Below are 22,387 nucleotides of genomic sequence, written 5' to 3' on the forward strand. Positions count from 1 at the left end.
AAGTGGGATAGTCCTATATTGATTCATGTCCATTCCTTCCAATTCTTGAGGAATAGCTGCCATTGAGAATACACTTCTCCTTTCTTTTATACCGATGTTGCCCTTACATGGAAAAAGCATACAAATTTATTTAGTGTATTGACAGTTGTGAGGATTTTTCACTAGGAGCAAGGTATGGATAGTAGGATGTTGGTAGACGATGGTGAAGCTCAAGCTTGAGGTGCCACACATTTTTTACCTTTTCTTTTTGTATGTAGTTTTAAACTAAATATGCTAACCTAAATGAATTCAAACGTTAATTCTTTTTGTATAATTTTTCTTTACAATCCCCTATCCATACACATAACGGATTAAACTTTAGGCCCTATGCACGTGCATAGGGTGGTAGCATGCAGGCCATCGGATACAGCAGTCATCTCTGATGGGGGTATGGCAGACCATGCATTTTGGACCCTGCTGTATAGTAGGATAGGCATCCGATTTAACTATTGCGGCCGTCAATACCACAATCTTGCTCTGTACATGACGAAGTTGCTTCTTGATTCCGTCCTCCCTCATCCTAAGGCTGCGGATATTCTCCTTCATCTCCTCCACTTTTTGCTCACTTTGTGCAACAGCTTCATCTGATTCCCTTAGCATCTGTTGAAGTTGCGTAAATTGCTGAAAAACATCTAAATGGGCGGTTTCCAAGACTTCTACTCTAATTTGGAAATCTCGCAAGACGACGGACTGCTTTTCATAACTGTTAAAAGCCATGGCAAGCTCGTGCAAACATGAGGTTACTAGGATCACAACTCATGTTAGAAAAGCTAGATTTAACTGAAATTCAAATCGATGGTTAAGTTTTATTGTGCACTGCTTAGTGTGCGTCTAAGTGGTTAAGTTGATCTTGTAGAATTTAGGAAAACTACTGAAAGGTGGTTTTTGAGATTTCATTAACACTTACTCGTTTTGATCTCACTAAACAAGCATCATTCATTAATGCATCAAGGCTCACCCCAAAGGCCTAGTATGAGGGTATTAGGAAACCAATTCAAGGGCATAGACAACCAAACTAATGCGGATGTACAAGGAAAATAGATAATAAATCAATACAAGAATAGAAAATGAATAACCATGGAAACGGAGGTTTGTTGCATTAGTCCATATTGTAGTGTCCTAATTGTAGTAGTCCTACGAGGATAGTCATGCCAATGGATACAAATTATTGGTAACTTTCTATGACATATGAGAAGGTGTTCTTACCATATGCTGCAATGCCATACTTTCAGAAGGTTGGGGTCACGTCCATTCACATCCTCTCAAGGTTGATCTAGAATAAGGCCTATCAAGGGTGATCTAAAATAAGGCCTCTTCGTTATTCATGGGCCTTGAAATTGCCCTAAATCATAGGTTTACTTGTTATTGTTTTCTTTTATAAATAATGTGTCTAGATGTCATCCTTTTCTAGTTCCAATCTCAAACATGTTTTAGTGTAAGCATTAGACTAGATTGTGGTGTAGGTCTTTAGAAAATTACTTGAGAGAGAAGGGAGTTTTTTTTTGGGGGTTTTTTGGAGTGGGCCGGAAGTAGCCAGCCAGGAGGGCAGGAATTTGTGCAAATATGACTACAGCATATTGTTTCGATCCAATGGGTGGAAAGAAAGAGCGGAGAAGGGGAAGGGGAAGGTTCTGCATGTGATAGTACCTTAACACTACTGAAGAACTACACTGAAAGAAAGACACGAAGAAAAGGATCCTGTGTAAGAAGGCAGACATCAAAGCAGATTGTTTGTCTATAGATTTTCTGTTGTAGTCTTCTTTTCTTCTTACCTTCAGTTAAGAAAAACAAACCCTATGTGAAAGATTGGATATATTCTTGTCTTATGTTGGTATATGCGTCTCATTTTTGAGAAAATTGCTCTATGTTGTCGGTTCAAGCTTCAAAGTCTTCAGTTTTTGTAGCATCTTTCAACTGTATCTGTTGACAGTATTTTCACTTATGGTCAAAACCATTTCCATTTATGTTTAAATGGTATGGATGCTCACATGCACGTTTGCAACTTATGTATTGAAGGACTAGTTTTATGTGCTGGATTAAAAAATGTTTTGTGATCACAAATGTGTGAGTGAATTTTGAAACAGTCGAAAACTTGTCTGAAATATCAGCTTCAAACTTCGTCAAGTAGTAGCTTTACTTTCTGGGATCAAAGATAGTTTATCTTCTCATATTATATTCCTTTTACACATATGATGCCTTGTAGGTGATGGAGGGATCCATGGTCAACCTTGATGTTACAGCTCCTGGAGCCACGCTTGCACTTGGTCTAATGTTTTTGAAGGTCACCTCTTATCTTATAGTTGGGGTGACTCTCAGAAATTGGCTTGATATCTTCTCCAGTGGGTGTAATTTCAAGGGTTATTGGGTTTGGACTTAGTTTTTGTATGACCGATGGCAGACGAATAGTGAGGAAGTTGCTGCAAGGCTTGCAATTCCGGACACACATTTCGCTCTTGAATATGTACGCCCCGATTTTATCTTGCTCCGTATTGTTGCCCGCAGTCTGATTTTGTGGGACAGGTAAGGTCACCTAGAGTTCTAGTTCCATTTGTTAGTTATGACTGTTTCTTGTCTCTTTCTGAAGTCTGAATTTATTTTTCCACAGTGTTCAGGCGAATGAAGATTGGGTGCAAGCACAAATACCCTATATAATTAAAGAGGCTCTAAATGCTACATTGAAGGATGAAGAAGGGTCGGATACTTCTCTTGGGGAGGTGGACATGGAAGCCCTGACACAAGCCCATGTGAACATACTAGCTGGAGCATGTTTATCAATTGGTATGCCCTAAAACTCTTAATGAATTTTTATGTGTTTGTTATATTTTGTTATTGTTAGAGTATTGAGTGCACATTACATGTGAAAATGTTTGGTCTGCTTATGGAAGATACTGATCCTTTTAAACAGGACATTATGTTCAAATATTGTCATGGGATGCTCTTTGCTTCATTTAGATATTCTTCAGTTCAAGGTATCATTGGCATATCTGGTAAAGAGTCTTGCTCTTTTGGGATTGCAGGACTTCGGTATGCAGGGACCTCAAGCTCTGATGCTCAGAAATTACTATACCGCTATGCTTTATATTTTCTAAAAGAGGTATTGGTCAAATGACTTCACTGAGTTTCTTTTCTTGGAAGATCAAGGTAGTTTCTCGAAGAGGGGCTTAAAGACTTGTATCTTGTTGAGTAAAATGTGCAGAAACGGTCTGCTGCACCTTTAAGTGGAACAGTTGGTCCAAATGGTCGATGCACGTATGTTGACCGTGGCACCCTGGAGACCTGCTTGAATGTGGCGATACTGTCTCTTAGTGTGGTAGGCCTTAATCTTGAGACTATTGGTGGCTGTTTGCGGGAAGTCATCAATCCATGCTGCCAGAAGGGATGGTAGGAATGTTAAATGTTATGGAAAAGTAAAACACATAAAAGTGGAAGTCTCCTTTGTATTTTCTTGAACTTTTCTCAAGCAAAATCCCACATTAGCAGATGTGGCCTTGGTATGGGTTGGACCATGCTTTCTCAATAAAACATTGTTTGTTGATGTGTATGGTGAGAAGTTAATGGAATCTAAATGCCTTCTTGAGGGTGGAACTTACTGGTTCGATAGTTGCATACTTGGCTTTGAGAAGACAGTTATGCAATTACATGCCTACGGCTTCCCTCTTCAACTGTTGTTGGAAAGTTCTATGATAAATAGAATGTTTATGTCTGTCTTTAATATTCAGAAAAGGGCTAGCCATATTGCACACCTCAATTAGATTTTGAATAGAGACTCCAGAATTTACTGGAGGGCATCAAGTTGATATAGTGGAGTGAGGAATTGGAACTGCTGCTCCTCCCTGTCGCTCCTGCTCTTCCCTCGGCTGCCCATCCTGCCTTCTTGCTCAGCTACCTGCTCCATCCCCTGCGGCCTCTTTCTGCCACCACCAGCCTGTCTCGTGTGCTCCATCTTCCAGGGCAGCTTCCTTGCAGCCACCCACAGCTGCCGTGCCCCTCATCACCTACCTCCTCCTCCGTGGGCTGCTTTTCTCCACCAACAGTGTGTCCTCATCCCTCCTGGTAGCTGCATTCCTCTTGCAGCTTCTTTTTCATTCACCGCAGCTTCCTTCGCGCACGCGCCCCCCCCACCCCCCATCACCTTCCTTGCCATCTTCTCTCTCCCTCGACTTTTGCACCTCCCTCACTCATAGAGCAGCCTCTTCCACCTCCTTGCAACTGCCCTTCCACCACTTGCAGCCGCCCCAGCCGTCCTCCCCTCAGCCTATCCCCTCTAGCTTCTCCCTTCAACTTTCCCCAAGTGAGCTCCAATTGTTTGAATCGGCCCTTCACCTTATATTGTTGAATGGTGACTGATTTAGTCAATTCTTGCCTACTTCCACCAGCTCTCCCAAGTGAGTTCGGATCTCCTCCACTCTCTCTACATGCATTCATTGGCCCACCCCTCCAGATCACATGCTAGGATTGGATGCTTGTGGCCTTAGCCTTTGAACCTCACCCCATGTCTTTCTGATATGTGGTCTCCGTATCTTTCGTCCAACCACATCGTGGTGATGGGCCTCACTATTGATCCATAGTACTCTCCTCGAGCTCCTCCCCCACAATCTCATCCGGTACTGACTCATATGTGTAAAAACCAGTGACACGTGTCTGTGCTCGGTCTAGCTTGGTGTCCTGAGGCATCAACTATAATAGATGATCTCTGACGTGCCGCAGGAGGGAGTCTCTTTGTCTCCGCATCTCAATCAGATAGAGCCTGATGCAAACCTAGTTGGGGAAATGTATAAGTCGAGTGAGTGGTCCGAAACTGAGCCCCTCCTGAAAGACACTGGTATCATCCTCGGATCTCATAGTAGGCTAGACAATTGCATAGAAAATGCTCCTTTGTATTGACCTTCTCCATCGTGCATAGTCTGCAAATCCGTTGCTCTCTAGGTATGCCGGTCACTTTCCCAGCCTCAATTTGCAACTGGTGGGATGAGACTCAGATCTGTCCGATAGAATCCGCAAGGTGTGTGAGACTCTCCTGTCGTCGAGGTATTGGGGCTTGATAATGAGACCATGCTCCGATATCCTCAGGAAGTGATCATGATAGAGCTGGGTCTTGGTGGGGAACTCTTGATCCACCCCCCCCACCCCCCCCCCCCCCAAGCCTGAGAAGCATGAAGCTAGAGAAGGTCTAACCGTATGATACGGTTAATCTCATCATGTGGAAGGAGCTCTGGTGGTGCATCCATACGGTACTAAAAGGGAGGGGAGCCTATCCATCTGGATACCGTGGCTATCAAACCAAGTGGACACCCGCACATACCATGCTGTATCAAAGCCTCTCTCTGCCAGGCGTCGGGATTACTCCAATGCCAGTCTCAGTAATCTCCACTGAGGTAGGGCGCAAACTCTGTCGAGAAACGTTACGGTCTGAAAGAGGGCGTCCACTTGGAGCGGTGTCATAGCGAACTCTGCGTGCATGATCTGATGGGGGACTGAAGGCTTACTCCGAATCATCCTAGACCCCATGATCACCCACTCCGCCAAAAAGGTGCTGCACACATGGCAGTCAGTCTCACGAGAGTGCAAAAAGCCAGCCCTTCGTCGGTGGATCCTGGAAATGCGGTTGGAAACATTCTCTCTCTAGTCAGACCAGGGCTCCCTTCTCTTGTGTGAGTCGTGCTCTGGCAGCATGGGTCATCGTGAAGCTTGGTCTTGTGAATACTGCCCCTAGGTACGTGTAGGACTGCCCACGATAACTGAAACTATGGGACGTCGATGGTGGTGAAGCACTCCTTGGGATGTGTTGAAGATCATAACCTTGGTTTTTTCAAGGTTGACTGTAAGGTCCCTCTCTCTACAGAACATCTCCATGGTCTCTAAGTGTTTCTGCAAACCCTTTGCTGAGGACGAAATGAGGACTATGTCATCTGCATAAAGTAGTATCTGTACCATCAAGTCAAACAATAGGGAGTCCTCTCCTGCTAAGCGATCAACAAAGGATGTGATCTCATCAATGTATAGTCCGAAGAGAGTCGGTGAGAGGGAGCAGCCCTGTTTCACCCCTATGGTGCTCCCAACCCAATTTGAAAGCCCCCTAGGAGCGCGGACATGCCCTCTGACGGGCTCGGATAGGCTCATCACTCCCCAGATCATGACCTTTGGGAGATAAAGCTCTTATAGTCGCTTGATCAGGCGAGAGCGAGGGACAATGTCAAAGGCCTTCTGAAAGTCCACGAAACAAGTGTAGACCTTCTGGCGTCTCGACTTCGCCTCCTGGATGATGGCTCTGAGGGTAAAAATATGGTCCGGTGTGGAGTGTTGTCTCCGGAAGCCTGCCTGCCCAAGAGCCCATTGTCCAAGGTCCTCTGTATAATTGCTGATCGCCCTCTCCAATACCGATCCATAAATCACGAGCCGAGCCTTGTACCTATCCAACATGCTGTCGGACTTATACTTGGTCTTGTACACCCACTTGGTGCCAATTACCTTGCGTTTTGGTGGTCGATCCACAAGGTCCCAAGTGTTGTTCTTCATTATGGAGCCATACTCCAACTGCATAGCCTCCATCCACCTATTATCACCCTGTGCCTCTTCAAGACACTTGGGTTCTTTAGCACGGATCACCTCTATCATCAAAGCATAGTTGATCAAGTGTTCTTGCGCCCTTCTTTGCTCCTCTAAAAGCGCGAAACATGAAAAACCGGGTGCACCTTACACCCTTGTGGTAATTCTAATTTATAGGCTACACTGCCTATTCTCTTTAGAATTAACCACGGCCCACAGTATCGAGGTGATAACTTAGCACACTCCCCTGAAGTCAACGACTTCGAGTGCGAAGGAATTGTGAGAAAAACTTTTTCTCCTTCATCAAATACTCTTATAGACCGATTTTCATCCGCATACACCTTGGCTCTATCCATAGCCTGGCGGATATTAGCTCTCGCAAGTGCTAGCATCTCCCGCATCTGAACTACAAAGTTCGCGGCACTAGGCACTTTCTGAGGTACTCCAACTATAGTTGGATTAGCTGGTCTATAACCATAGTTCAGTTCAAACGGACTGAACCCAGTAGATGAATGTTTTCTATCATTGTAGACAAACTCCAACAATGGCAACCACTTGTCCCATGTATGTTGCCTCAATGACACATATGCCCTCAGCATATCCTCTAAAGTCTGGTTGACTCTCTCCGTCTGACCATCCGTCTCAGGATGATCCCCACTACTCATTCCCAACTCAGTCCTTAGTGTCTCAAATACCGCTGTCCAAAAGTGACCGGTAAACCTGACATCTCTGTCTGACACTATGGATCTAGGCAATCCATGCAGACGAAATATATGTCTAATAAACAACTCCGCTACTTGCGGGGCACTAATAGACTCTCTAGTCGGAATGAAGTGAGCCATCTTGGTTAGACGATCAACCACCACAAGGATAGAATTATACCCTCCTTGTGTTGCAGGTAGTCCTACAATAAAATCCATGGAAATGCTCTCCCACTTACTTAGTGGTATTTCCAAGGGCTGTAAAAGTCCGGGTGGCTTCACCCGCTCGGCCTTACTTACCTGACACGAGAAACACCGTGTCACATATTCATGAATATGCTTTTTCATCTTTGGCCAAAAGAAATCTCGCTTCACGAGATCATATGTCTTCTCGACTCCTGGATGTCCCGCACACGGGCTATCATGGCATTGTCGAATGACTCTCTGCCTGAGATCATTCTGACCAGGTACTACAACCTTGCCATTTCTAACTAGCATACCATTCCTTATGGTATATCTTGCATAAGTTTGGCCTTTTCTGGATGCCAGGTCATCCTTTTCATTTTCCCCGGGTTTTAACACATGAGCCTTAGGCCATAAGCTCTGGACAAACTCGTCCACCTTTTGAGTTTCTCTGATCTCGGTCATTAGAGCACTCTCTAATACCGTGAAACTCAAGTTGTGCATAATGCGAGACAACGCATCAGCTACCTTATTGTCTTTTCCTCTTCGGTACCGAATCGTTAGATTAAACTCCTGCATGAGCTCTGCCCACCTAGCTTGGCGGCCCCTCAAGTCAGGTTGTTTACAAAAATGTTTCAGAGTATCATGATCTACATCCACATAAAACTCTGAACCATACAGATAATGCCTCCATGTTTTCAAAGCATGGATAACAGCATACAACTCCAATTCATGAGTTGGCCAATTCCTTTGAGAGGGAGAAAGCTTCTTGCTTTCAAAGGCTACTGGCCTTCCCTCTTGAAGGAGGACTGCTGCTACCGCAATGCCACTTGCATCGGTTTCTAGGAACAACGGTTTCTGGGGATCAACTATTTTTAACACCGGTACTGAGACCACAGCTTGTTTTATGGTGTTAAAACTTTCTTGTTGATTCTGTCCCTAAATAAAAGGTACTTTATCTGAGGTCAGATCAGTCAATGGCGATACTATTTCGGAATATCCTTTGATATGCCTTCTATAAAACTGGACAAATCCCAAGAATGATCGCAACGCGGTCAGACTCTGAGGGATTGGCCAAGTTAGTATCGCAGCCACTTTCTTCGGATCCATTTCTACCCCCTGTGGAGTAATTATGAACCCTAAGTACTCAAGCCTAACCATACACAGTATAGTTTTCTTTTTATTCACGTAAAGATTGGCTTTCCTCAAAGTACTGAACACTATCCTTAAGTGTTCACAATGCTCAGTAACACTTTTACTGAATATCAAGATATCGTCAATAATTTGTACTACGAACTTTCCGATATACGGACGTAGTAAATCATTCATAAGCATGACGAAGGTCGCTAGAGCATTGGTAAGTCCGAAGGGCATTACCAAAAGCTCATAATGACCAAACCTGCTTCTAAAAGCGGTTTTATGCACATCCTCGGCTCTAATCCGGATCTGATGATAGCCGCACTTAAGATCTATCTTGCTGAAAATCACGGCTCCATGTAATGCATCTAGCAAATCATCAATCCGAGCCATCGGATACCTGTGCTTAACAGTGATATTATTCAATGCTCTGTAATCTATACAGAGGCGAAACGTATCATCCTTTTTCCTCTTTAATATCACTGGTGAAGCAAAAGGTGAGAAACTTGGTTGAATCTGCCCCAGCTTGAGGTATTCTTCCAATTGCCTACGCACCTCCGCTTCTTCAGTAAAACTCATTCTATAGGGAGGTCTATTTACAGGTTCTGCCCCCGGGATCAGTTCAATCTTATGCTGAACATTCCGCTCTGGAGGTAACCCATAAGGTAGTTCATCCCTAAAACATTCAGAGAACTCCTCTGTTATAAGATTAGCCAGCTTGGCCATCTCATCACTTTGTGTAACATCAGTGCTAGTCGAAGAATCATTCACCGACTCTACCGATGCGGTGCAAAGGTACAAAAACTCTACTTGAGCCTTTCTGATTTCCATCACGGAAACCAACGGTCCCTGAGGTATATCTTTTTCACCTCGCAAGACATAAAGCACATCATTCATCTTGAATTGATATACGTGCTTTTTCCAATCAATGGCTGGATTCTTCCTAGAATGCCACGCCATTCCCAGGGCTATATCTGCATGAGCAAGCTTGGTCATTTCAAAATCAAGCTTCTCAGCATAGTCCTGAATTCGAAGCTCCAACTGGGTAACCCTTTGGTCCCATACTTCAGTTGAACTTCCATCAGCCATCCTGACTGTATACGCATAGTCAGATGGACTTGTCTTTAATTTCAGCCTCTTCACGAGCTTGGAGTTAATCACATTGTGAGTTGACGCTGAGTCAAACAACACAATGACATCATGACTGGCCACTTGCCCTTTCATTTTAATTAACTCCGTATCATTGAAGGCTGTATACCCCGTTGCTGCGGGCTTAGATAGGATGTTATCAGGTGCACTCGTCACTAACTTAGCAACAGATACACATAACAAACATGGTACTAACCTCTGAGAAGGTCCCGCCAGTTGCATCTGCATATGTTCCGCACTGGGACTCTCCTGCATTTCTACGTCGCATTCAGATATTATCATATTAGCCGTGCGACGATCTTTGTTCAGTGGACAATCCTTCCACTGATGTCGCTGAAGGCAGCCGAAGCACAATCCTTCTTTTCTAGCTTTCTCTTTTTGTTCAGGGGTCAACGAGGACGTTGACCAAGCCCGGGCTGCCATTGGAGTTATTTTCCTTTTCACCCCAACGGTGGTACTTGGTTTTGTTGGTCCCTCAACCGGCTTCACCTGCTTGGTTTGGCCACTTGGCTGCGAGACACTTGTCTTTGAAACCCATTTCCTCTGAAATCCCCCTTTCCTCGGGTGCTCATACTGAGTCCCAGCCTGCACAAATCCACCAGATCTACCTCTGGCATCCTCATAGTTCAGGGCTACTGCTATAGATTCATCTAATGTAGTCACATATTTAGCCCGAACTTCCATCTTGATCTTGTCGTTTAGTCCATAGATATAGTCTTTTAACTGAACCGACATAGGGAGAGGGTCTGTTTTTTTTATAACACATTCCCTGAATTTGTCAGTGTACTCTGCCACTGACAAGCTCCTCTGACGAAGATTTCTATAAGCATCCCAAGCTCGGGATTCTTCATCAGGTGGGAGAAAGTGTTTCTTGAATTCAGTTTTGAACCCTTCCCAGGTGGTTGGAGCAACTTGATCCTTCTGTTGCTTTATCCACCATCTGTCCGCTGCCTCAATAAACATGTGTGTGGCCTCGCGGATTTTCTTTAGATCGGATTTAATCTCACAAATGGCGAAGGCTTCTTCCCACTTGTGCAACCAAACCTCGATCACATCAGAGCTGCGCTCGGTCATCCGACCAGCGTATTTCTCCGGTCTATAATTAGCGATATTAGGCACTTTGACCCTTGCGCGCTCTAAGGAATGTACACTGGGCTCTGGCTCTACTGGAGCTTTGCCCTTATCAATCCTAGACGGTCTAGCCGACAAGGCTTGCACCATCTCCCTAATCTCATTTTGACCAGCATTCACCTGAAGCTGCTGGTTCATAATCTGCTGTAAAGCATCCTCTAATATTGAAATCCTACCAATCAATGTAGGTGCTCATCTGTTGTGTAGATTGAGCTCTAGACTCACTAGGATTCATCCTTGAATTCTGCCCTTCTGCTTCCATTAAGTTCGCAATGAAAGATGGGGGTTTTTTTTTTTTTTTTCTTTTTTTTGGATTTCCCTTTTTTCTTATACACAGAAAAAATAAACAACAGTCCCTGCTGGAAAAAAAAACGAACTAACAGGTACTTAGCACTCAGAATTATTTTTTTTTCGAAATAAAATGCTCCCTGGAATCTCCACGTTAAAGGTACCAACGCCCGATGTAACTCCGATGCAAACAAAGCGCTAGCTAGCGGGATATCCTTCTCTTATTTCGGTGAGTATTTCAGACCACACGGTCTCCAACCTCCGAACTGCTGCTATCCATCGTCACGGCAACCCTCTAGGTCCAGCCACAATTTCAGAAGTCCCGTCTGACCGGCGAACCACCACGCTATCCAAAGCCCAATAGTTCGTTGTTGGTTGCGGGCGAGTACCTTTTTTTTGAAAACGTTAAATTACCCCTGGCTATCGCTTTCCAAATCCTTGCATCGGCGCTCAGAGTATATGCCGCACGATGAAGCACCCAACTGCTGTAGCCACGGACAAGTCACTTCTCACGCTGCTACCGGTTGCACGAAGTCTCGAATCGAACTACAGTCACGCTTAGTTCTCCCAGTCGCTTGAAATCGCAATCAACTTTGCCCCTTCTCGATTCACGATACCGGTTCTAACTGCAACCCGTATGATCGACAATTCTATCATTCGTCGATTCTCTTCTACCAAGCCACCGCGCAACGCCTCACGGTGATCAGCAAATCACCCACACCGGTCGTCTACTGTCCGTTCACGCACAGCCTTCCGTCAGCTTTCCGTAAAATTCCTAGGTGAGGTTGAGCCCGTTGAACTCTTCCTTGCCTCCGCTCTGATACCAAGTGTTAACAATTTTCTCCCTTTCCTTAATCTACAGTTCCTGACTAATATTGAACCTGCGCACTATCTTGTCACGCTCACGGGCGATGGCAGTTTCTTTATACCTCCCAGCCAATTCTCAAGGACTGCATACGTAATTTTCACACACAAATCTACGTTATTTCCCTCATACTTATCCTTGAGACCCACATCTCCCTAGATAGTTCCTGGCCACATGTTTACATTTTAGGCCCTTACTTAGATGCATCCTTTTTCACCCCTCTCTTGGAGTTCCTTTAAAACCAATTGCCCCTTGGCAATTTTCACATTTAGATGCACCTAGGCCCAAGCCCTATTAGAACTACCTAGTCAACGCCATTACGCCCTCACCTAGGACCTTGGCAGTTACTTCTCTTGACCATTTAATTACGCACATTAATTATTACAAAAGTTGGTCATCTAAGAGAAAATGCCCACCGATCTATCCGAGGTCATGTTATCTCGGCTAGAGCATAACACTAAATGCATTAAATGTGCCAAGGGGCAAATGATTTCAATGATATTTTACAAGAGAGGGGTAAATGATGCATTTAGGAGGTACCTTAGAATGAAGACATGTGGCATACTAGATCAATCTAGGGAATTGGGGCTCGGTGGAATTTTGCAAGCAGGAGCTTTCACGTAATTTTGGTATTCTGAGTTTTGCAACCCCTGAGGTTGCCTGAGAGGAAAGTGTATGTGCTTGAGCCCGTGAATTACAAAGGAAGTTAGGCGTTAATAGTTTTTTTAATGTATCAACGTCCTGTACCACTGAGACAAGGGCGTCCGAGGCACGTGTGAGGTCTATGTCATCATCGAGTAGGGATGGGAGTACTCTGGGTGATAGCTCAACAGTGTCTAAATGGCATTTAATGAACTATTATATCCATGGATCCATCTGGATGTGATTGAAACTGATCAAGCTCATCCAAAGGCATCTACTTGAAAGAACTTTTGGAAACAACACTCCTCGTGTGGGTCTAACACTTTACTAAGAAAGAAACGTAAAATATGTCTAAAGGTGTCTCATTTACCAATTTAATCACTCTGTTGATCAATAAAAGTTCTTAGCAATGAGAATGGTCAAGGGAATTGAGAGGGAGAAGCTCAAGAATGAATTGTTTTTATTAAAGCCTTTACTTTGTAAATGATCTCCTTAGAATTCCCTTGCCTGGGTAAGGGTTGCCACTCACGCCCTATAGATACTCACTCCACTATATGTTCTTTATTTTATTTTCAAAGAAAAGACTTCTATAAAGTATCAAAGAAACACCAAGAGCAAGCTCATGGTAAAGGTACATCATGCGGAGCATAGAAAGCAAACATCTTAGGAGGGAAAATAATGTGCTCATCAAAGAGAGCTACAAAAAATCCAAGGTTGAGGCTGTAAATACCACCTCAACCCTGCACAGAATGCCGAGAAAAACAGGGAGTCACGCCTCATGAAATCTACTCCGGAAGATCCTTGCATGCTCATCCAAATTGTGTACAAGCTCTATCCATATAGTGGCCAAAGTGTGTGAATGGTGGAGCTTGGAGCCATCCAAATCCTTTGTGCATCTTGCCCTTCAAATATGCCACACTGAAAAGCTCGCTAGAATCACCAAATAAGTGTCCACTAAGGCATGCACATGTTGTTGAACCGAGAGAGTACAAGAAGAGTCGTTTCTCTCTTAAAACACATGAGGTCCCGAAAGAGAGCCAAGTCACGGAGCCAAAGGTCATCAAGAAGGGAGAGGGGACAAAAATGCTCAATAAACTAGCAATCCCCTTTCAAAACGCCCTTGCCAATCTGCCGTCCCACTCTGTCTCTAAACTAAAAAAGCAAGGCATCCCAAGCCGCTCTCTCTAGTGAGTGAATGCCACCTTGTGTTCCCCCCTTTTTATCTAAAGGCAAGTCCACCATGTTCAAGTCACCTCCATTGATCCTTGAATCTGCAATAGGAACAGAAGAAAGAAACTACATATAGAAAAGGACACAATCCCCTCTATTCTTGGCGGTATCAAGGTTGAGAAGGCTAACCTTTCACCCCGTGATCCAATGTCTCGTAGAGGATGTGATGATATCAATGTCCAACCACTAGGAGAAGAAAGAATCTGAATCTAAAATGTAGGTTCCTCCCATAGCGCCCAAAATAGGTTACCAAAAGGTATGACCTACAAGCCATTTACCTGAATTTGCATAATCTCTCGCATCCATCTTGCATTCTTGGATAAAGAGAATATAAATAGAACGTCCAACGAGCCTTCTACTTCAGCCCATAGCGGCTTGTATGAGCTATTCTGCTGATTGTACTTTCTCATAGGCCCGCGAGGCCTCCTTAAGATGCTAACACAACTTTCTTTCTTTCTTTCTTTTTTTGGCTAGCTCCCACCTAGCTACCAGTAGGTCAGTGCCGCTAGCCAGCAATGTTACCCTCTAGCAGCAGCGCCGCCTTGAGCTACATCGCCAGTGGAGCAATGCTGCCCTCAGCCAGGCAACATCGATTGCCTCATCTCGTTGTTGCCCAATAGCCTGCCGGCGGTCATTTCCCCCAGCAGCAGAAGCTCACAGCAGCCCCCCTTTCACTTTTCACACTCTCATTTAGGGCTGACCCCCTAGCCCGGCTCAGGCATTACATAGCTAGGGGGAGTTTCGATACAGTTCAGGCCATTATGGACAGGAAACCCACCATTTTGACTCCAGCAACGAATATGACTCCAAAGAAACTTTCCTATGTTGCTGTAGCCTGGACAATCTCCCTCTATGCCTTGGCCTACAATAGATTTTAGAGCAAGCTTGACTCGTAGGAGCAGATCTACTTCTTGCAGCAAGAACTTAGAGATGCAAAGCTTTGAATTGCCTCTCTAGAGAGGAAAGTTTCAGATGAATAGAAGGAAAAATAGGAAGTAGTCCAAGAGGTATTGCAGCAATGTAATACAAGTTACAACACCACCTACACCACAGCCTTGTGACTGAGGTACAATAAATAGCTACCACACAACTCAAGTATATGATGCAGGAATTCACAGTAGCTGTGGATAACAAGATTAACAAATGTGATGTCTATGATGAGGTAAAAGAGCAAGAAACCAGGGCTGCCAATAGCTTATGATTGCCAAAAGAGGGCACAAGAAAAAGTAGTCTTTTAGGAAAAGTAGAAAGGAGGAATGTTCTCTAACAAACTAACAAGCTGAGAGGTACCGGGATGTTGATTTTGGAGGAGCTCACTCCGACTCAGGTCAATGCAGAATTGACTGAAGGAAAAGAAGCTCAAAAGGAAGGAAAGCGGGCTGTTTACCAAGATGGGATAGCGCTAATCAGAGACTTCAAATCTAGGCCCAAAGACTTTGAGTCTTAAAATGATGAAATGAGGGCCACTTCGTGACAGGAATATAATATAGTAGTGTGCTATAATAGTTTCGAGCTGGGATGCCTTGTGCAATCCTGACTCTCTGTCATGTAGGGATGTTTTCCTACCTTTTTGGATATGTACTTTGTTATGGGCCTGTGAGGCCTCCTGAAGATGCCAAATATGTAATGGCACAATGAAATTTCAAAACACGGGAGGGTACACATGCAAGGCATCTCAAGGGTCAAGTGTAGTTGATTATGTGATCACAAAGTCACATGCAAAGCACATGTTGAGGATGAGTCTGTTGAGTCAGACCATAAAGCAATGTCCATAGGCATCATAGGAACAAGCATGGTGTGAAAAAACATAAAATTACTTCACATGTCAGGCTAAGAATGGACTACAAAAAAGTGCATATATATGAAAAGGAGATAGAGGTGGCAATGGCACAAGGGCAAATGCCTCCAACTTGTCAAGAAATGAGCAAATACATAACAAATATGCTGCTGTCAACAGCCTAAAAATGTTTCACTAAAAGCAAGGGGAGAAGTGCGGGAATGCCATGTAATCATTGGCACGACCAAGATTGCAAGGATGCAAATAGAGCCTTGAAATTAGCAAAGCCAAGATTTTCCAGCAGAGAAGTGAGGACAAAGCTCAACATATAGACAGGTAGTAAGGCATTAAAAAAGGATATATCTAAAAAATAAGCAGCTTGAGAGCTTTGAGCTGAAGCAAAATCCCAGAGAATACTTTCAGAAACTACATGGCAACAAATCCCAAGGGAGGAAGGCATGATACAATTTGTCAAAAGTCTCTATGAAAGAGAAGGGGAAGAAAAAATCAACCACAACTATACTATCAAAGCAACAAATGGAATCATAATAGAAGGAGCACGGGAAACAGCCAGAAAAAGCTAGCTAATGGGAAAGCTCTAGATACGCAAGGACTAGTAGCAGAGATGCTAACATGGGGCGTAGAGGGCGCCACGTGTGCACCGGGTACGGGGGGTCCCAAGCCCCGCCCCCTAGCCATGCAAATGGCCTCTCTCTCCTCCCAAAAAATCCCGTGAGGGATAAGAGAGAGAGGTTCAAATGGGCCATTGTATCCTAGGCCCCCAAATACACACCTTTGCTTATGGGATTACTCCCATTAAATCTACATGTCAAATGAGGATGCCCCCCCTTCTATTAAGCCTTTTTCCTGCACAATGAGGGGTGAAGGCCACCACCTCCAACACTTCCCTGTGGGCTAATCCCCGAAGCACACAAATGCACACGTGCACAAACACAAGCGCACAATGTACCGCGGTCGTCACAAACTCAAGTGTAGCTGCCACAAAGTCTTCAAAGGTCACCAACGCCCACGAAGGAGGTAACAGTTGCACAATCATCAACAGAGCAAGGGGGAGCCGCCAAACAGTCCAATCACACTTTTTACTACGCCATCATATCGCGACAAATCCGCCGGCACAGTCCAGTAAATCTGCCAGAGCTGCCACGCGTCGACAACGCAGCAACCCGTGAGCGCACAGGTCGACAGAGTATCTCTGCTCTGATACCATGTAGGCGCAGAGGGCACCACGTGTGCACTGGGTACGGGGGGTCCCAAGCCCGCTCCCTAGCCATGAAAACGGCCTCTCTCTCCTCCCAAAAAATCCCGGGAGGGATTAGAGAGAGTGGTTCAAATGGGCCATTATATCCTAGGCCCCCAAATACACACCTTTGCTTATGGGATTACTCCCATTAGATCTACGTGTCAAATGAGGCTGCGCCCCCTTTCATGAAGCCTTTTTCACGCACAATGAGGGGTGAAGTCCACCACCTCCAACAGAGGTGAGAAAGCAAAGAAAATGCTTTCCGGGGTTATGGAATATGGCTCTAGAGGAAGGGTTTCCAATAGATTGGTAGATAAGTAGGATTGTATTGATTCATAAGGGGGGAGATAGCAAGATGGCAAAGAACTATCGGACAATCATGGTAAGCAGCCTAATGGCAAAAATACATGGCACTATCCTTGAGTGGAAAATCAGCAAATGGGCGGAGGAATAAGGAGTGAGGGCGACATCCCAGGCAAGGTATTACTCCAAACACTCATCGGTTGATTGTGAGGTGGCTATAAGGGCTGCAACTGAAGAAGTCAAAGTTGAGAAAGATGCTGTCTGCTGTTGTTTCATGGATTTCAGGAATGCCTTCGATACAGTGCCGCGTAAGAGGTTATGGAAAAGACTCGAAAAGCTCAAAGTTCCTCAAGAACCCAGAGAAGCCACATACCATCTCTATGAAAAGGTACTAGCTGAGTTAGCACAGCCGCTAGTGTACGGGTAGCGCTCCAAGGGGAAAGCTGTAATAAGGAGTGAAATAGGGGTTAAACAAGGTTGCCCCCCTCTCAGAGACAATCTTCGGCCTTTTTATCGATGAGTTGGAAGAGTGGATGATAATGTATAGCAAGGAGGGGGTTCAGACTGCAGGGTACGCTTTGTTAATGCTTATCTTTGCAGATGACGTAGTATTATTCACAAAGAATTAGGAGAGCCTGCAAGCACATTTGGATGCACTGAAAACAGTCGGGGATGCATGTCCATATTGACAAGTCAAAGGCAATGGTCACCAGGACACACAACAAATAAGTACATGTCACATATGGAGGGGAGCCCTTGGAAATAGTTAACTGATATAAATATTTAGTTCTGAATTTCAGGAATGCATGTGTGGAACAAAGGATTCTAAGGGGTTTGAAAGCTCTATATAGCGTCCAAAACAAATGCAAGAAGGTGCAACTGTGGAATTAGGAAATGAGAAAGTTTCTGTACACCATGCGTGTGCAGACATTAATCCTCTACGGATGCCCCGCTTGGCACCTAGGCTGTCTAGAACATATTGGCAAAGAATAGAAACTATACATAGACTTCTTGATAGGGGAGTTGGGGATTAAGGCACAGACACCCTACCTGATCCTACTGGCTGAGACGAGTATTATACCTTTAGAGGGGGAAGCATTGTGTCAACTCATCAAAGTTAACAAGATAGACGACAATATAATGCCACACAAGACGATGGAAGCTACGCAGAGCATGGGCTGGCATAGGTAGGGGATGAAATGGATGGAAACATGGGGTATAAAAGCCGTTGATGTATCAGGAGATGCATATGAAATGCAAGAGATTGTGACGCAGAAAATGCTACAAAAAGTCTATGGCAAAACTCGAGGATAAAAATGCAGTTTTAAAATAGGAAACTAACTCAATGGATAGCCATGGAATGGAGTAATACCTCAGGGAAGACATGCTAACATTTAAAAGGCATCTCATCTGCAAAATCAGAACCAGCTCATATGATCTTGAGGTAGTGAGGGGTGGATGGGAAAGACCACAGATTCCTTGAGAGGAAAAGAGGGGAGGTAGAGAATGAACAGCATGTACTCCTAAGATGTAAAGCCTACACACACATCAGAGAAGGATATGGAGACAGCAGTGACCTAAACGATCAGTTGGAGCAGCCAACGAAAAAGCTAGAAAGCTACTTGAAAGAAGTTTTGGAACATCGCAACAAGGTATTGGGTCTAGCACACAAGCTAGCCCAATAAGTACTCAATTGATGACAAGTTTGTAAATTTTCTCACTGGAGCTAAGGGATCACTATTAGTTGATTGTGATCTCCATTCGCATAGATCTTGAAGGGTCTCTAGTCCCATACAATCATATCAGAGCAGATCATATCAGTCCCATAGATCTTGAAGGGTCTCCAGTCCCATACAATCATATCAGAGCAGATCACATCATCTCTCTCTCTCTCTCTCTCAGACTCCGTGACACCTGGACAGGATTTCCAGTATTATTTTGGTTCTCAGACTCCGTGACACCTGGACTTGTATCTTTGCATTGGCATATTGTGCTCATCCCCCCCATTTTGCACCCGGGGGCGGTTTCCTTGCATCTAGTTTACTCTGTATTTAGGCTCAGATTTGACATTATGTACTTTCACTTGCATTATATTGCGTAGCACTTAGATGATATTCGACGATGCCTCTTCTTTGGGGCACGTTGATTTTGTGCTATCTTGTATGCAGAGTTCTTGATGTCCCATGGGCCCATTTTGGCCTCTAGTGGACAATAATACACTTTCTTTCTTTCTTTCTTTCTCTCTCTCTCTCTCTCTCTCTCTCCACGCGGGACCGGTGGGAACTTGTACATACTTCACTCGTTTCTGCCGCTCACATGTCGTTCCCTGCCACATGTCATTCGTCTAGTCCCCCACCGGTTGGTCTTGTTCCTTGCAACGGTTGGTATGACGAGGAGTGTAAGGAACTCCGCAGGAAACTTCACCTTGAGACCAAGGAGAAGTCTCCCCTCCTTGCCGAAACCAAGAGAGACTACAAGTGGTTGGTTAGGCGCAAGAAACGCCAATTTCTAGCCCGGAATGAGGAGGAGCTGAGATGCTTGCTTTTCAGCTGTGACTCCAAGGAATTCTGGAGAAAATTCCTCCGCTCGAAGTCTTAGAGCCCCCTCACAGATCCACGTGTCTGGTCTGCATATACTTCAGCTCTATACGATGTTCCAGATCAGCCAGATATCGATTTATCCCACTCCCCTAGGCCAGCTTCATCTAGTCTCTTCACACCGGAGAGTGTCCGTGCAGCAGTCCACCGATTGAAGAACGGGAGAGCTAAGGATCATGATGGATTGCAAGCGGAGTATGTAATCCATGGGATTGATACCTTAGATTTTGTTCTCTCCCGTCTCTTCAATGAGTCTGTTTGTACAGGCCTACCACAGTCTTGGTTAGGCAATACCATAGTTCCTATTCACAAGTCAGGGGACCCTATGGAGCCGTCGAATTACAGGACCATCATGATTGGCCACGTTATGGCCAAGATCTATGCATCAGTTTTGGAAAGCCGTATAAATAACCATGCCGAGACGACAGGACTCAGAGCCAGAGGGCAGGCTGGATTTCGCAGGGATTATTCGACACTTGACACTGGTAGAGGAGGCGAAGTCACGAAGGCAACTGCTTTATTGTTGCTTCGTGGACTTCAGGAAGGCATTTGACACAGTTCCGCGATTCAGATTGTTTCAGAGGATTCGCGAGATGGGCTTCAGTGGAGAAACACAGGAGAAACACAGTGGGCTATCATGGCTTTGTATGAGAGGGTCACTGGTCGGGTTCGGACACGTGAGGGGCTCTCAGAGGAGGTATGCAGCACGATTGGGGTGAAGCAGGGTTGCCCGCTCTCTCCTACTCTCTTTGGACAATATATTGATGAGCTAGAGATGTTCGTACAGATGACAGGCGGTGTGGGCTCTACTCTCTCAGGATCCTCCATTCCTATCCTCCTGTATGCGGACGATGTGGTTCTCATTTCCTCTACTGCTCAGGGCCTCCAGGCACATATTGAGGCAGTCCACAGGTTTTGCCAGGACAGGGGATTGACCGTTAACCTTGGCAAGACCAAGGTTATGGTTTTCAACACCTCTGATCGTATCTACAGCACGGATGAGTCTTGCTTCACTTATGACGGACAGCCCATTGAGCTTGTTAGAGAGTACACTTATTTGGGGGCAGTTTTCAGGGGACCGATCTTTACCATGACATATGCAGCACGAGATAGGATTAGTAAAGGGTATGCTTCGTTGGCTCATCTTGAGCGTCAGTGTTTTCAGTCCCACTTTTAGCATCCCGATACGAAATCCCTGCTATTTGACACATTGGTGAGACCTTGGCGCTGCAGATTGGAGACGAGTAGAGAGGTTACAGATCATCATGTTCTCTCGGCTCATTAGGGCCAAGGCTACAGTTCCGCACGAGATCATGCTAGCAGAGTTTGGAGCTACTCCCCTTGCATTGGATGCAGCGTTTCAGTCGGTCATGTATTTGCACAGGGTTAGGGAGTTTGGAGACTCAGCAGCAGGCAGAGCTCGCTTGCCATGGTTAGCACTTGCATCTTCTATGGAGTTGGCACGATCTGGGGCCCGATATTGCTGGTACTTCAGACTCACTAGGTGGCTCACATCTCTTGGACTAGACATGGATAGACTGCCTCCCTTCCGATACAGCATAGATGCCCCTCATCTCGAGTTGACTCGCCAGGAGCTTAGTCAGGTCACGAGAGCAGACTTGCTGCAGCTTCATACGTACCGCACTTGGATTTATCCCACGCAGCTTCCGACGAAGATGGACACATATCGTGACCACTTCCTTCGGATCTCAGAGGATGGATTTGTCATTCCACCAGGCTACACAGGTATCCACATGTCCCACTCACTGAGGATTGCCCTTGGCCAGCTTAGAGTCTCTTCGCATCAGCTCGAGATAGAGGCTGGTAGGATGCGACGCATGGAGGATGGACGGCGTCCAGGCCGAGAGACCAGGATCTGCCCTTGTTGCACCATGGGAGAGGTGGAGTCAGAGGAGCACTTCATTTACAGATGCCCGCTATATTATGAGATCAGAGGGAGATTCCACTGTCTCTTCACGGATGGCTTTGGACCTCTCTCACGAGTGATGGATTATGAGGATCAGCATTGCCTAGCTCTTTATGTCAGGGAGGCCACTATGCTTCGACGACACTACCTCAGAGACCATCAGCACAGACCGGAGCGTGATAGAGCCCAGCCTGATAGAGCTCAGACACACGCTATACCAGATGACATGTATCAGGAGGAGCACGAGGAGGTCAGAGCTCACACAGGACACATGCCTCCACGCTGTGGATGTACATATGAGATGGTTTGTAGACGCCGCAGGATCTTGTTACATAGGGGACGTACTCGCCGCTTCATCTCCAGACGATCCAGGATGATGGCAGCTTTTCGGAGGAGACTTACTCATGGAGATCTTGTCCCAACAGCCGCTCACCTCACTTTTGCTCAGATTTGTACTCTCATAGCAGGAGGCAGAGTCGATGGACAGGATTTCCAGTATTATTTTGGTTCTCAGACTCCGTGACACCTGGACTTTTATCTTTGCATTGACATATTGTACTCATCCCCCCATTTTGCACCCAGGGGCGATTTCCTTGCATCTAGCTTACTTT

At 45.2% G+C, this 22,387-nt stretch overlaps 1 protein-coding gene across 2 annotated transcripts in view; it reads left to right on the forward strand.

Moving 5' to 3' along the window:
* The window catches only part of EMB2771 (E3 ubiquitin ligase), a 305,147-nt gene that overhangs the window by 145,829 nt on the left and 136,931 nt on the right, over nucleotides 1–22,387 (forward strand). For both annotated transcript variants that reach the window (XM_087395130.1, XM_087395131.1), the window contains 5 exons: nucleotides 2,243–2,320; nucleotides 2,438–2,559; nucleotides 2,645–2,817; nucleotides 3,057–3,133; nucleotides 3,236–3,349. In XM_087395130.1, the coding sequence (XP_087251256.1) occupies nucleotides 2,243–2,320; nucleotides 2,438–2,559; nucleotides 2,645–2,817; nucleotides 3,057–3,133; nucleotides 3,236–3,349 (564 nt within the window). The remainder of the gene's footprint in view (nucleotides 1–2,242; nucleotides 2,321–2,437; nucleotides 2,560–2,644; nucleotides 2,818–3,056; nucleotides 3,134–3,235; nucleotides 3,350–22,387) is intronic.

This window comes from Dipteris shenzhenensis, chromosome 24 (genome assembly GCF_047967505.1).
Source record: "Dipteris shenzhenensis isolate YYH24624 ecotype China chromosome 24, Dip_SZ_1.0, whole genome shotgun sequence".
Taxonomy (NCBI): Eukaryota; Viridiplantae; Streptophyta; class Polypodiopsida; order Gleicheniales; family Dipteridaceae; genus Dipteris; species Dipteris shenzhenensis.